The sequence below is a fragment of the Podarcis gaigeae genome (genome assembly GCF_964106915.1).
Source record: "Podarcis gaigeae genome assembly, chromosome: 14".
NCBI lineage: Eukaryota > Metazoa > Chordata > Lepidosauria > Squamata > Lacertidae > Podarcis > Podarcis gaigeae.
Genome location: NC_139690.1, coordinates 15,813,466 through 15,828,637, shown reverse-complemented (window position 1 = coordinate 15,828,637; position 15,172 = coordinate 15,813,466). Strand labels below are relative to the sequence as shown.

At 41.2% G+C, this 15,172-nt stretch overlaps 1 protein-coding gene and 1 long non-coding RNA gene across 2 annotated transcripts in view; both read left to right on the top strand.

Moving 5' to 3' along the window:
* The window catches only part of LOC310831819, a 186,051-nt gene that overhangs the window by 4,929 nt on the left and 165,950 nt on the right, over positions 1-15,172 (top strand). The gene's annotated exons all lie outside the window — the stretch shown is intronic.
* Positions 2,962-14,067, top strand: BTBD1 (BTB domain containing 1). Its single transcript, XM_083712758.1, has 8 exons — positions 2,962-3,485; positions 6,283-6,439; positions 7,383-7,488; positions 8,026-8,223; positions 9,827-10,019; positions 11,755-11,842; positions 12,981-13,127; positions 13,368-14,067. The coding sequence occupies exons 1-8, from the start codon at positions 3,073-3,075 to the stop codon at positions 13,524-13,526; spliced, it is 1,461 nt and encodes a 486-aa protein (XP_083568884.1). The 5' UTR covers positions 2,962-3,072; the 3' UTR covers positions 13,527-14,067.

The window sequence follows — 15,172 nt, the reverse complement described above, 5'->3', positions numbered from 1 at the left end:
AAATGCATTCAATTGTCCTAGTTTTTTTAAAAAAGAGTTGAATAAAAATCTGACATATATCACAAGAAAATGTGCAACACATAAGAACATGAGTTATCAATTCTACATTTCCAGATTCACAGGGACAGTAGGCGATTTTTTTGGAACCTCCCCTCCAGAACTGTTGATGGAAGAACATTTACCAGAGTAAAAGCTCTGTGGTGTTTTCGAACAGGGAACTTGCGAATGTAGTTTGCTGGGTTTATAGGACTGTAGTCCTCCATCAATTTGCATGTTATTTGAGACTAAGCCTCAGTCATATTGGTGTTCAATTTCTGCAGCACGTTGCCCAAGTATTGCTCTGTCCAGTTCGTCTCCCATAGGGATAAGGTAACCTATGAAACGCCCATAACATTGCAGCTTTGCAAATAAATATTTTTTCCAGGTTGACCAAAAATCATTGTGCAAGGTTAAAGGAGTCAGACCCGCTAGGAAGAACACTGGCTTCAGACAGAAACTAAAAATGGCAAGCCAAACCCTAGTTTCAATCCTAGTGTCAACCTTCTAAACAAGGTCACACTTGAAACTATTGAGGACTATTGATTTTGTTTTCTGCTTGCTGACTTCCTGGAGGCCTCACTTTTTATGTTCTTACGTATCCCACTCCACAATCTCACCTTCCTTGAAAGCCAGCTTAATACAAAGCCATAACAAGCACCGAGTGAGACCCAGTAAAATTGTCCTTAAATAAATAATTTTATCATTTTCTGATAACACAGAGTTCACTCTAGGGGAAATGTCAGCCATGTGCCCCAACAGCATGTTATGCTGGCAAAACACATTTATGTTTCCAGTTACAAAACATTTGGAACAGCAAATAGCTGATAATTCTCATCCCTCTTATGCTGTATCCATCTTTTAAAAGCTGCTAAAGAGAATTCTGAATAGAGCATTGGACATGCATACAGTGATATCCAGTGGTGACCGTCTGCTGATGGAATGGAATCTGTCAGCGGAATAGGGCGCATGGGCGTAGTCAAGGGGGAGCTGGGAACAGCTGCCCCCCCCATCAAGTAAAACAACAGAAATACCTAACAAACTGATCAATCACTTTGGTTCTGCCCCCCCCCCAAGAAAAATCCTGGCTACGCCCATAACAGGGTGGGATGCAATTTTCAGTGATCTCCCCACTGTGCCAAACTGCCCCCCACCTAAGAACCTTTTTTATGTATGCGACAACAGCAGCAAGAATACTCATCGCGAGGTATTGGAAGACACAAGATTTACCCACCCGGGAAGAATGGCAGATGAAGGTGATGGAGTACATGGAGCTGGTGGAAATGAACTGGCAGAATACGAGACCAGGGAGAAGAGTCGGTAGAAGATTGGAAGAAATTTAAAGACTATTTACAGAAATATTGTAAAATTAAGGAATGTTAGAAGGATGTTGGAATGAAGTTATGTGGTTTTAGCAGTAATGTTATAAAGGAGTATTTAAAGATGGATTATTAACAGGTGAGAATGTAAAGTTATAATATATTAAGATAAATTATTAAGATAAAAGTAAAAATGGAAAGGATTTGCTGAAATAACTAATTGAACTAGAATACAAAACAGGGAGGTGTGAGGAGGTCAGGGAAACAAGTAAATGAAAGTTAAGACATGGAAAGGTTGACTTGTTTTTAATTGTTTCTACTTTTTTGTATTTTGTATTTTTTGTTTCTTTTTCTTTTCTTTGTTTTTATTCTTGTAACTTTTTTTGAAACTTTAATAAATATTTTTTAAAAAAAAAAAAACTGCCCCCACCTAAATCTGCTCTGAATGTTTGCCCAACCCTCTGGAGCAGATTTTGTGGTGGTGCAGGTCACACTGCAGGGTGGGGTGGGCTGCCCAAAATTTCTTCTCTCCCTGTTCTGCTGTCAGTGGCCATAGTCAGCAGTTGGGTAAAGGTAAAGGGACCCCTGACAATTAGGTCCAGTTGTGACCGACTCTGGGGTTGCAGCACTCATCTCACTTGACTGGCTGAGGGAGCTGGCGTACAGCTTCCGGGCCATGTGGCCAGCATGACTAAGCCGCTTCTGGCGAACCAGAGCAGCGCACAGAAACGCTGTTTACGTTCCCGCCAGAGCGGTACCTATTTATCTACTTGCACTTCAACGTGCTTTTGAACGGCTAGGTTGGCAGGAGCAGGGATCGAGCAATGGGAGCTCACCCCGTCGCGGGGATTCAAACCGCCGACCTTCCAAGATCGGCAAGCCTTAGGCTCTGTGGTTTAACCCACAGCGCCACCCACATTTAATTTCTTGTTGCTACTCTGTGTGAGGCGAATGAGGTGCCACTTGCAAGCTGCTTTGGAATTGCATTTGCAATCAAGAGCATGTAGGGAATGTTTTAAATAAAGAAGTAACTTGGGATATGTTTTAGTGCCTATAGAATCACGTTTACCTATGTCTGAATATTATCCTCCTTCCGAGGAGACAATTTCACTTTGCCCTCCCAAGAACCATAGCCGTCAACGTTTTCCTTTTTTTTAAGGGAGATTCCCTTATTCCGAATAGGATTCCTCGCAAGAAAAGGGAAAAGCTGACAGCTATGCGAAGAACCCTGTGCGATGCTGGAGATGCTCCCATTCTGATTCCCAGCTTGGAAAAGTGTCAGGCTACCAGTGGATTAGTTCGCAGGGCCCCCACTGGCAATATGGGAATAATGACTAGGGATGGGCATGACTTCTTTTTATTAACGCCGAGGAACCAAAAATTAAAATCAACAATAAAACAAAACCTGAATAAGAATGTGCAGGAACTCTCCACTGGTCAACTCTATTGGTTTCTGCGGAATACAAACGCCCACCCTCCCTTTCCCCAAAGTGAACCACGAAACGACCCACTCGCACAATGGAATGCTTCTCTCCCATTTTATCTCTGTGAGTTGTGCGCAAGCGCTTTCAAGCTTTCGCCTCGGGCGCACCAAGCCCGGGTGTGCGTCGCTGCGCTGCCTACGTAACGCCGCGCCGGCGCAGCGTGAAGAAAGGGGCCACCCATTGTGAGCCAAGAGGCCGCGAGTGCGCGTGCGCCGGCCTGAAGAGGGTTCGCGATGGCGGCCGCGGGCGGCCCTGAGGCGACAGCGTCGTCGGGGCCCTCGGAGGCGGCGGCGGCGGCTGGCGTCGCCGTGGCGGCCTCGTCGTCGTCGCCGGCCGTGGCCCCCGTGGTGGTGCAGCGCGAGCCGGTGTACAACTGGCAGGCCACGAAGCGGTCTCTCCGGGAGCGCTTCGCCTTCCTCTTCGCCAACGAGCTGCTGAGCGACGTGCGCTTCGTGGTGGGCAAAGGCGGGCCGAGGGCCGGAGGAGGCGCGCCCGGGCCGGGCCAGCAACGCATCCCCGCGCACCGCTTCGTCCTGGCCGCCGGCAGCGCCGTCTTCGACGCCATGTTCAACGGCGGCATGGCCACCACCTCGGCCGAGATCGAGCTGCCCGACGTGGAGCCCGCCGCTTTCCTCGCCCTGCTCAGGTCCGTCGAGGAGGGAGGAAGGGTGGGTGGGTCGCGACGGCGGTGGCTGCTGGATATACGCTCCGTGCACGAGGCATTGTCAAGATGTGGCCGCATCCACACCATCCTTCGAAGCGCTATGATACCGCTTTAAAAAAAGGCCTTGGGCTTCTCCCCAAGGAATTGTGGGGCTGTCATTTGTTAAGGGTGCTGAGAGCTCTTAGGAGACCCCCCCTTTCCATCAGCTGGATAGCTCAGTGGGTTAGAGGTAAAAGGTAAAGGACCCCTGGACGGTTAAGTCCAGTCAAAGGCGACTATGGGGTTGTGGCGCTCATCTCGCTTTTAGGGCAAGGGAGCTGGCGTTTGACCACAGAGAGCTTTCTGGGACATGTTGCCAGCAGGAGTGAACCGTTTCTGGCACAATGGAACACCGTGATGGAAACCAGAGCGCATGGAAACACCGTTCATGTTCCCGCCACAGTGGTACCTATTTATCTGCTTGCACTGATGTGCTTTCAAACTGCTAGGTTGGCAGGAGCTGGGACAACAGAGTAACCGGAGTTCACCCTGTCGTTGGGATTCGAACCGCCGACTTTCTGATCGGCAAACCCAAAAGGCTCGGTGGTTTAGACCACAGCGCCACCCACATCCCTAGTGGGTCAGAGCATGGTGCTGACAAGGTCGCAGGTTCGCTCCCTGTGTGGGATGGCTGCATATTCCTGCATTGCTGGAGGTTGGACTAGATGATGATGATAATAAATTTATTACTTATACCCTGCTCTTCTGGCTGGGTTTCCCCAGCCACTGAGCGGCTCCCAACACGATCAAACAGGGTCCCTTCCAACTCTATGATTCTATTCCCCTCCCAGAGGTGCAGTTCCCAGAGTTGTTGGGGGATTGTAGTTCTGGAAAAGGAATAGGTAGGTCTGCTAACAACGCTCAGTGCCCTTAACAAACTACAGTTCCCAGGATTCTTCATGAGGGGAGCCATGACCGTTTAAAGTGGCATAGTGCTTTAAATTTATGGTGTGGGTATTGCCTTAGGTGGCTATAAAAATGGGGTTGGGCAGCCAGTTGTTTGTGGCTAGCATGATGGCTATGTTTCCCAGTATTGGACACAGTATGCTTCTGACTACCAGTTTGTGAGGAACAACAATGGGAGAAGGCTATTAATCCAGTAGGACCCTTTTCATGTTGTTATGGTGCTAAATTTATATTTTATAGTATTTTACACCTGTAAAAATAAATAGCATGTTTTATTGAATAATTTATATTTGTTCATAGTTATTTTATATAGACATTTACATCCCAACTTGCTTGTGGCTATGCAGTTCTTAGAGTATAATCAACAAAAGTAGCTGGACTGCCATAAGCTATACCATACCACATACCTCCTATACCATAAGTATAGGAGGGAGTGGAAACTGTCCTTTCTACAGCAGCATTTTAAGAAAACAAGAACCATCCTATTGGATCACACCAGAGGACCAACTTGTCCAGCATCCTGTTTTCTGCATTGGCCAACCAACTGCTTATGGGACAACAACTAACATTCAGATGCATACCTCCTCTGATACTTGAAGGAATATACAGCTATCATAACTTGTAGCCTATTACCCTTAATGAATTTGTCTACTTCCCCATTTAAAGCCATCTAAGTTGGTGGCCCTAACCATATTCTAAGGTAGCTGATTCCATAGTTTAACTTTCTGCACATATGGATGTGGTGGACGGGTTTTTCTTCCTCTGACAGCTTGCTTGATTCGTATTATTGGGTGCCAAAGAGGGATAGAGTCTTCCATCCCATCTCTGTCACTGCACTTGGAACTCCTTGTCACCTGTGACCATCAAGGGACCGCTTAAATTCAAGACTGACATATAAATCAATGTTATGAATAAACAAATGTAACCTGGTCTGTGGAATGTGACCTTGGAGGCTGTGGCACAGATTTTGATTTCCTGAAAGACCCTCTGGTCAGTGGCTTAGTGAGGGAAGATTTGAACCAGGGGCTTACTGTGTTGGGTTTTGCTTCACTTAATTATGCCAGTTATGGCAATCCTGGAATTGCTTCTTCCAGGTATTGTGTAAAAAGTCATGCTGCACAAGATTTAGTGTACACTCCCTCTGTGAGTGCATTGATAGATCTATTGGTGAAGTCTCACTCCCTGTTTGGAGGACATGGATAGAGGTCTTGTGGTGTCAAGCAACTGGCAGTGCTTGTTCTCTGCACAAGATGGTATTGCAATCTTGAGTTTTTTCTTTTGCACGGCAGAGAGAATTGTCTAGTGCCTGACCTTTTATGTTAACTCCTCATTCAAACCAGTTATTGCGGATCAGAGTTTTGGTGTGGATTTTGAATAGAATATAGATTTGGGTGTGGAGATGCTGCTGTGGTGTGTATGATCTGGAAGATGCAGCCTAAGAGCCCAAGATGAAAATAGTTGGAAGTCAAAATACTTGAATCTGAGTTTATATCTAGTCAGTAACAAAGAAGCTCTAAACCATTCTTCTAGGAATGTAGTATTTCTGGTCTGTTTTTGCATCGTAAGGCAATCTCTGACCTTTCAGGTTTGTAAAGCTGCTGACTTTCTGCAGATAGTCAAGATTGTCCGTTAATATTTGGGGTAGGATTGCCTGTCATATGCTGTAGAACCAGCTCTGCAGAACAAAGGATATTAGGATCTTGAGTGACTTTCAGCTCAGTGCTATGTGTATGTACTTCAAAGTAAGTTCAATGGTCCTTTCATGTTATAAAGGGTGGCTGCCTTAATTGTCATCAAGCACTGTTCTCATAACTTGCTCTTCTTTGATTCCTAGGTTTTTGTATTCAGATGAAGTTCAGATTGGTCCCGAAACCGTTATGACCACTCTCTACACAGCCAAGAAGTACGCTGTCCCAGCTTTAGAAGCTCATTGTGTTGAATTTCTCACTAAGCACCTTCGGGCAGACAATGCCTTTATGCTGCTTACTCAGGTAACCTGCCGACTTGCATACTTAATGAGCTAACTGGAAATATGTGTCTGTTACTTCCCTAATTGCGTAGATCTGAGCACGTCTTACTTAGAAACATGTACGCAGTAAAGCAGTTGTGAATGATGCTGGAATATGGAAATTATGATAACTCACACATTTGAGTAAGGCTTCCTGCTCATGATCCCGATTCAGCCTGTGTGTGTGTGTGTGTGTGTGTGTGTTGTGAACAACACTGTGGAAAGACAAATTGCTTAGCATTCAGGACTGTTTTATAAATACAGTATGAGCTAGTGATCAGTTGTTAAGTTTTTCATCTTTTGTTATTGGAAGAAAATGGCGTGAAGCTTGGTGGTTTCTGATATTCAGTGTTATAAGCCTCTGGTGTATCAGAATCAAATTCATCCTCCTATAACCTATACGAGTTACAATGTTTAACAGTTCTTAAAGATTGGTGCCTATCAGGCACTGTTCCATTAGACTCACTGAAAATTAAGCATGCATAGGATTCTGTGTATGCCCCAGAGCTAGTTCAGAAACACTTCTAACTGCAGTGAAGACCTGGGAGCCGGTAGGGAAATCTTTTCTACCATAGTTGTGACTATTTTCCCCCACCACCCACAGTTAAGGCTGCTTAGGGTAACCAGTTGCTAAGGGGTTGAAGCCAGCTCATAACCAAGATTTTAAACTGGTATTAAATGGGAACCCTGATTAGTCATGCTTTGTGTCACTGTTGATAGAAGTAAAGCAAGCAAGGATTGAAGGTAGCAAATGGAGTTTTGTTTACAAAACATATTAATGTTGGGAGCAGCAGTGTGAAATTAAGGTTGGTTTTGTAGAAATTGTTTTTTGTTATTTTATGTTGGAAACTGTTTCTATTAGCTGTCAAGCCTATCCTGCAATACAGAATTTGCAAAATAATTCTAAGTAAATCTCTCTTGCATAGGCTCGTTTATTTGATGAACCACAACTAGCTAGTCTCTGTCTTGACACCATAGACAAAAGTACTATGGATGCAATAAGTGCAGAAGGGTTCACAGATATTGATATAGGTAAGTAGCCCTCTAACCATTTATGTTCTTTTTGAAGGACTAGGCTGAGAACTTAACTGATAGTATTTTTGCTATCCCTTCTCACATGTTGATCCAAAAAGATCCACATTCTTTGTTAATGGGTGATTTTAGTTGGGCATTTAACTTTCCAAGCTAGCCTGATTGTCTTGACCATTTTAGGGGAGATTAGTACTAGATTTTGCACTCCAACTGAATGCACATTCCCACTGAGTTTCTTTTTAATTAGGTCCTATGTAATCTGTGTGCGGGGGATTATTATTATTGTTTGTTATTATGATGTGCATTTTTTTGTTTTATATTGTAAACTGCCCTGTAATCTTCAGATGAAGGACAGCACAGTTTTTTTAAAAAAAGTTTGTGTCAACTATATTGTCAAATTAATTTAAGGAGTATAGGCTGAGAAAGCTAGGTTATGTAGTAACTTTAAAAGGCATTCAATAGCAGTGAATTTTCTGGGCAGAAGTGGGGAGGGGATGGAGTCCTCAGTTCGCAAGTAACTTCATTCTTCTTCTTCAGACACTTTGTGTGCAGTATTGGAAAGAGACACACTAAGTATTCGTGAAAGCAGACTTTTTGGAGCTGTTGTTCGCTGGGCTGAAGCAGAATGTCAAAGACAGCAATTGCCTGTCACATCTGCCAATAAGCAGAAAGTGCTTGGCAAAGCCCTCTCCTTAATCCGCTTTCCACTGATGACTATTGAAGAGTTTGCAGCAGGTAACTGTATGGCTGGCTTCATTGTTGCAAAAAATGAAAGGTTTTCTATATTTTTAGATATAATGTCTAAAATATGTGCTAAGGTTCCAGTTCTATTGGCCCTTTTACTAGAGATTAAATCATCTATGTTTAACAACATGGTCATTGGTGCGAGAAAAGTAGCAAGAAAACAATACAGTATATTTTGTTTGCTCAGAAATCTGACTTTTTTTGTGTTTTTGTGATGCTCTTGCAGCTTGATCCAGTGATGTTTATGTTGAAATAAGCCTTGTTGATCTCAATAAGACCTGCTTCTCAGAAAATCTGCATAAGACTGCAGCTTTATTCTCCAGATTTTGTTAAATCATATTTGTAATGTTGCTCATTCAGTTTTTGTTTAATCCCTGCAGTTAAGATGTTAGCTGCCAATAATGAGAATTGCCTATGGGAACAGTTATCCTCAATTAATTTAATCATTTTTATAGTGGAAAACAAAATTTGTGCCTCATTGACAGGCTGTCTGCTTTCAAAAATGGGAAGGGTCTCTTGTAGGATGGAAAGCAGATGTGTGTGATACATCCTGCAGTACTTAGATCCTGTAAAAAAATGGAAAGTAGCTTGCACTAAAAGTTACAAACCATCCACAGATAATGGCTTATTTACCTGGGAGCAAGTCTCATTGAACTCTCTGGAACTTACTTCTTTTACAAGACAATTTAGTCATGTCAGAGGTTGAACATTGGATGAAGCACTTAAAAACAAATCTGTTGGCTTCATGTGTTTTTTCACTTGGGATATTTGCCTTAGGCACAGCAAAGGACCATAATTATGATGTTTCAGTTTTTTAAAAATTACGATGTTTCAGGGTTGTTGTTTTTAAAAAACACCTTGCATTTAAATTTACATGTATTTAATTTTATATATTGTAATAACTTTGTGTTTTATATTTCTGATTTAACTGGTTGAGAATCATATATAAAACTAAACACCTGGTTTTACCTATTTCACAAGTCACACTGCTAAAATGGTTCTTTTGTGTGTGTGTCTGCAATATACAAACCAGTTAAACCAGAATACTTAAGTGTTTCATCCTGTTTAAGTCTATTGCCAATGGCAAATTTGGCAGTGTGAACACAGATCTATAGACCATATATCATGGAAAATAATCACTCATAATACAAATCTTAATTGCCAAAGTACTACTAGTACAAATAGTTCTCAAGTCTAACCTGTATGTTGTGGAAGAAGTCTTATTCAGTAAATATGTGGCTAACACAACATATTTCAGACTAGCTGAGGTGGACATTCAAACCTTTTATCCCAATGCTTATATTAATTTTATCTTAAAAAAAATTAGAGCTTATGCTAGCAGATAACAAGCTTGATTCACAAGCTATTTTTTGGTTTGAGTATTTGGATCTTGTCAGACTTCTCTTGAAGCATGTTGGTCTTTCTCCGTTTATAGCCCAGATTAGTTAATCCAAGTTAAACAGATACAATCTAGCAGTGGGATTGCTGTAAAAAAAATAGGTTTATAAAGTAATAGTTGCCTCAAGAACATTTCTCAGTCGGCCTCCTAGTATATAGAATATATTCAGCTCAGTTGCACTGCCTTTTTTTCCAGGTCCTGCTCAGTCTGGAATTTTGTCAGATCGGGAAGTAGTAAATCTCTTTCTGCATTTTACAGTCAACCCTAAGCCTAGAGTTGACTATATTGACCGACCAAGATGCTGTCTTAGAGGAAAGGAATGCAGCATAAATAGATTCCAGCAAGTGGAGAGCCGCTGGGGTTACAGTGGAACAAGTGACAGGATCAGGTATTGGTCCATTTTCAGGGGAACTCGTGTGATTAGCCTATCACAATTAGGAGAAACCTTCCAAAATATTATTGCTCAGTTAGCAACTTAGTAGCTGGCCATGAAGGCATGTACTTTCCCTGCCATCATAGACACATTAAAGAAGAAAGCATGGCTAAGGATGCTTGTTCTGCTGTTTGGCTTTTCACACAGGATTGGATAACTCATGTAGGCAGCACATTGATGCTCAAATAAACACACTTTGGGCTATGACATGGAAGGTTTCTCTTGTGGCTTTGGGATTGCATGGAGACTAGGTAAAAGATGCACTGTTCTGCCTATAATAAATGTTCTTCTTATTGGGTGTAAACACTGGCTGATAGGTTTGGGGTCAAATTCATTAAGGCTGTGTGCATGTAGTTTCATTGGCCCTTAGTCCGATTCAATAGATTATTATTTGACACTCGGTTTGTTCAATATATATTTACTTAATGGTGGCTGGGACCTAAAGAGCTACTAGGGGAAACATGTTTTTGCTTTGTAAGATGTTGAGCCTACCCAGCAAAATACCATGCCACAACTGTTGTGGTACGGTTGAAAGTACCCTAAGTTTCAAAAACAGCTTGCCATGTGGCATGGGTGGCTGCTGTTTAAAAAGGAAAAAGAAAGCCTAGTGCCTCTTTTGGGTGCATAGAACTGGTTATACAGCTCTCTGAATCCTGGCCCAGGTGCTTACAAAAGCACAGTGAGGTCTTCTTCAGAAGAGACTGCTTGAAGCTTATGTTCAGCACACTATGCTGTTGCACCATATGCTCTTGTGTGTTGACTTGTAGTATTTCACTAAAGATAATGGGGATCAGTTAAATAATACTTGTATAAAAGAGCATTAAAAGAAGGGCCAAAGCTTCTAACATTTAGGCAAGTTCAAGAGGTTGCTTACAATACCAGGTTAAGTACCATGAGATGGGCTGTTTTGTCCCTTTTATTATTGTTGTTCCAGTGTTGATTTTGTTAATTTGTATTGGGAGGAGTTGGTTTTATACAGACTAATTACAATTAGAAATATTGTTTAAATGTTTGTGTAAGTACCTTGGGTATTGTTTTGAGAAAGGAGTCTAAGAAATGTAAATAATAATGATAGCAGACATTGGAATAAAACAATTGAATTGAATCACTAACCCCCCCAACTGATAAAACTACTAGCAGCAAATCAAATAGTTCCTATTTTTCTTTTTAAAGTAGTCTATATTGCCCTCTGAATCCCTGATGAAATAAGCATTTTAACTTCATTTTCAGAAAATGAGAACAGAACTGACTTCGCAAGTCTTTCTGGGGAGGGGATTCAGAAGGGGAGGGAGTCCTGCTGAGGGGATTATGCCCTTTGCCCCTATTTGTCAGACAAACAGAAGCCTGAGCTTATCTTTTCTGGAGATCTTGGCATATGATGAAGCTTGTGAGGGAGAAGAAAATCTGTTAGGTAAATATGGTCTCGTTTGACAGTAGTTTGGCACAGGTATCTTTTTAAGCATGTGGCAGAACTGGAATTTGTACACTTCTAGCTTATTCCAGTGCAAAATAAAGGTAGAAACAACTGTAGTTTAGGAATTCAACCCTTATTTGGAAATTTTAACACTAGTCAATTACATTTTTCTCTTCATATTTCAAATACATTTACTTCTGTCTATTGTCTATGGGGTCACAAAGAGTCGAACACGACTAAACAACAACAACAAATTCTTTATTTTCTCTTTTTAAGGTTCACCGTTAATAGAAGGATTTCCATAGTGGGATTTGGATTGTATGGATCTATTCATGGACCCACAGATTACCAAGTTAATATACAGGTACCATCATGCTTTCTACGTGCTTAATGAGTGACACATTTTCCTTAGACACCAAAATGTGTAGATAGTTCATTAATTTAACTAAATTGGCCAGGATGGTCTGTTCAGAGTTTCATCATTTTGGGATATTGGATCAGTAGATTACTGAAACTGGGTTTCTTACTTATGGTCCCATGGAACTGGATTTCCATTCAGACTTGCCATATTGGAACTTGCTTGTGGAATACACCTACCCACCCACTTTGAGTATTGCTACCTTGATATAGCTGGAGTATTTCAAGGGGAATACTACCTAAATTACTGAACTCTGTGTGAATTACGTTTTCAGATCTTCTGTTAAGGTACTATAGGGCTTATGAAGAAAAAAATGTGCTTGGCCACTACTTAAATAAATAGTTATCAAGAAATCCAGAATATTTTAATGGATGACTTTCAAAAGCACTTATTATCATTATCATCATCTTATCATAATTATTTATTAAATTTGTATACCACCCTTCCTCCATAGATGTCAGGGTGGTGCACAACATAAAATTACAATATGAAAACCACAAAGCAGATAGTAAAAATAAGAACAAACCAATAATCTCCCTCCCACAACACATTGACAAGGGTATTGGATGTCAATCAGCCGAAGGCCTGGTTGGAAAGGAATATTTTCACCTGGCGCCTAAAGGTGTATAATGAGGGCGCCAGCTGAACCTCCCCAGAAAGAACATTCCACAAATGGGGAGCCACCACAGAAATTTAGACAAATCTGATTGGGGAAGGCATTCCATAGACAGAGCAAAACCCCTTTTGTCTTACCTATGACAGAAGGAGCATCTGAGGAAGAGCTTCTGAAGTTGGTTTTGATTGCTTTGAACTATGCCCTGAAACAAACTATTAGTATAGGTCTTGTATTAGATTGTGTATTAATTGCAGGTGCCAATTAGAACCCCAATTTAAGCATTATGGGTTGTGAAAGCTTTGCTTGTTGAAGCCCCAAGCTGTGGTTTCAGTTTCAGCCAGAAGCTGGAAGAGTGAAACAGGTTCCAGTGGCAAAAATCAGGTTCTGGTCATCTTAATAAAATGTGTAGGAAGTGGTTTCTAAATCAAAAAAATCACAGGGTGTTTTCTGTTTTATTTCTTACTGCAGATAATTGAATATGAGAAAAATCAGACGCTAGGGCAGAATGACACTGGATTTAGCTGTGACGGAACTGCCAATACCTTCAGAGTGATGTTCAAAGAACCTATAGAGATTCTGCCAACTGTGTGTTACACTGCTTGTGCAACCCTAAAAGTAAGATATTCTCAATTATTTTGTAAATATTTTAAACATGAGCGATGAGAAAACTGGACTCTATGTATTGATTATATGTGGCTTATATAATATAAGCCTCTTCATTACTAAAACGAGTATCTCCGCTGTAGCATATATTTCCTGGTATTGTAATTCTTTGCCACCAATTTACTTTACTGCTTACTTTATAAAGTATTGTAAAGAAGAAGGAAATAAACTTATCTTGTTATTGTTTTTTAGGGCCCTGATTCTCATTATGGCACAAAGGGATTGAAGAAAGTAATCCACGAGTCCCCCACTTCAAGCAAAACCTGCTTTTTCTTTTTTAGTTCACCGGGTAACAACAATGGTACATCAATAGAAGATGGGCAAATACCAGAAATAATATTTTATACGTAACTTCAAATAACTGAGAAGTAAAACTTTGCATTGACTCTTGATAAAAAGGACAGATGGAAGATACAGAATACTGTGAAGCATTGTAAATACATAATCTCGGATGTGTTATGATGATACTGAAGTATTGTACATGGAAGGTACTAAAACCTAGTATTCACTACTTCCAGTGGCAGTATGCAGCCAAATTGTTCTTGAACTAAAATATTCTTACCTGTACATAAGTATTTAACTTGATCACTTTAAATATACTGCCATTGTTACCTGAAAGCTGGAGCAGAATATTTGTATTTTTTCCTGAAATATACATGTTGCAAATGATATATCATTTGTGGATGGTAGGATTGTGTTCCTGCACAATACACCACTTGCATTCTTAAAACTGAACACTTATGAAGAGAAGCCGAATTAAGGTTGATACAAATTGCCTCTGTAATTGTACTCAGTACAGTGTACATAAAATTAAATCTGTTTTGCTGGGGAAATATATTCAGAAGTCAGTTGTATGAAGCTATCCTTGAAATAAAGTGAAGAGTGGAAGCAATTTTGTATAGTCCCGGAATACGTTACTTAAAAATAAATCCTGAACACTTTAAACTTACTTGTTCATACATATGCAAGCATACTGAGTAGTTCAGTATATATAAAACGGAGTAATTAAGAATATTGTTTAAAGTAGCCTAGGCATATATTTTAAGTATTAAAGATACTCGCTAGGTTCCAAAGGATCAGAATACTTAGTCTCACAATGGAAGTTGTTCAAAACATCTGGAGGGCACTAGGTTGGCAAAGGCTGGTGTACAGGTGTAATACCCCGTATAAAATCATGCAAGCCCATTTTAAGAGTCTGAAATGCTACAACTCAAACACAAGTCTTATCACCTCGGTAAGGTATAGCTGTTTGCTAGGATCTGAAAAGCTTGTCACTTTAATCCTTACTCTGCATTGCAAAATCTACTTTAAAAATACCATTGTGCTGAGTAATGGGCCTTTTTCAGAGGTAAAAAGGAACAGGATTGCAAAGTTCCCTTGGCCTCAAAAACTAGTTCCATGGTGATTTGATTAGAAGCTGCTGTCACAGCAGCATTTTTCAAAGCTGCTTTGATCATTAATGCATGCCTCTGCTCATTCAGTGAGCTATGGATCAGGCTAGTGAAAAAGACAGAGGTGACTTCATCTTTGAGAAGATCTCATTGAAAATGTGCCACAAATGTCTGTGATGCATACCTCACTGTGTGAAACTTCAGCAAAGCAAGCAGCTGCTGTATTACATATCACAAGTGTCTGAAATGCTGCCTTTTCTGTTGAGGTGGTTAGTACCATATGTGAAAAGTGTCAGCCCTAGAAAAATCTCTGCGTACCTGGATTTATGACTAAATCACATGTGACCATACTACCATAAACGTTACCCAGTTGTGGAAGCTAAGCAAGATTGGGCCGGGTTAGGACTTGGATGGGACGTGGGTGGCGCTGTGGGTTAAACCACAGAGCCTAGGTCTTGCCGATCAGAAGGTTGGCAGTTCGAATCCCCGCTATGGGGTGAGCTCCCGTTGCTCAGTCCCTGCTCCTGCCAACCTAGCAGTTCGAAAGCATGTCAAAGTGCAAGTAGATAAATAGGTACCGCTCCGGCGGGAAGGTCAACGGCATTT

Excerpts from the sequence above, each read along its gene's own strand:
- BTBD1 (XM_083712758.1), top strand. The coding sequence starts at position 3,073 with ATGGCGGCCGCGGGCGGCCCTGAGGCGACAGCGTCGTCGGGGCCCTCG. Across the intron at positions 3,486-6,282 it reads GCTTTCCTCGCCCTGCTCAG|GTTTTTGTATTCAGATGAAG; the intron begins GTCCGTCGAGGA and ends TTTGATTCCTAG. Across the intron at positions 6,440-7,382 it reads CCTTTATGCTGCTTACTCAG|GCTCGTTTATTTGATGAACC; the intron begins GTAACCTGCCGA and ends TCTCTTGCATAG.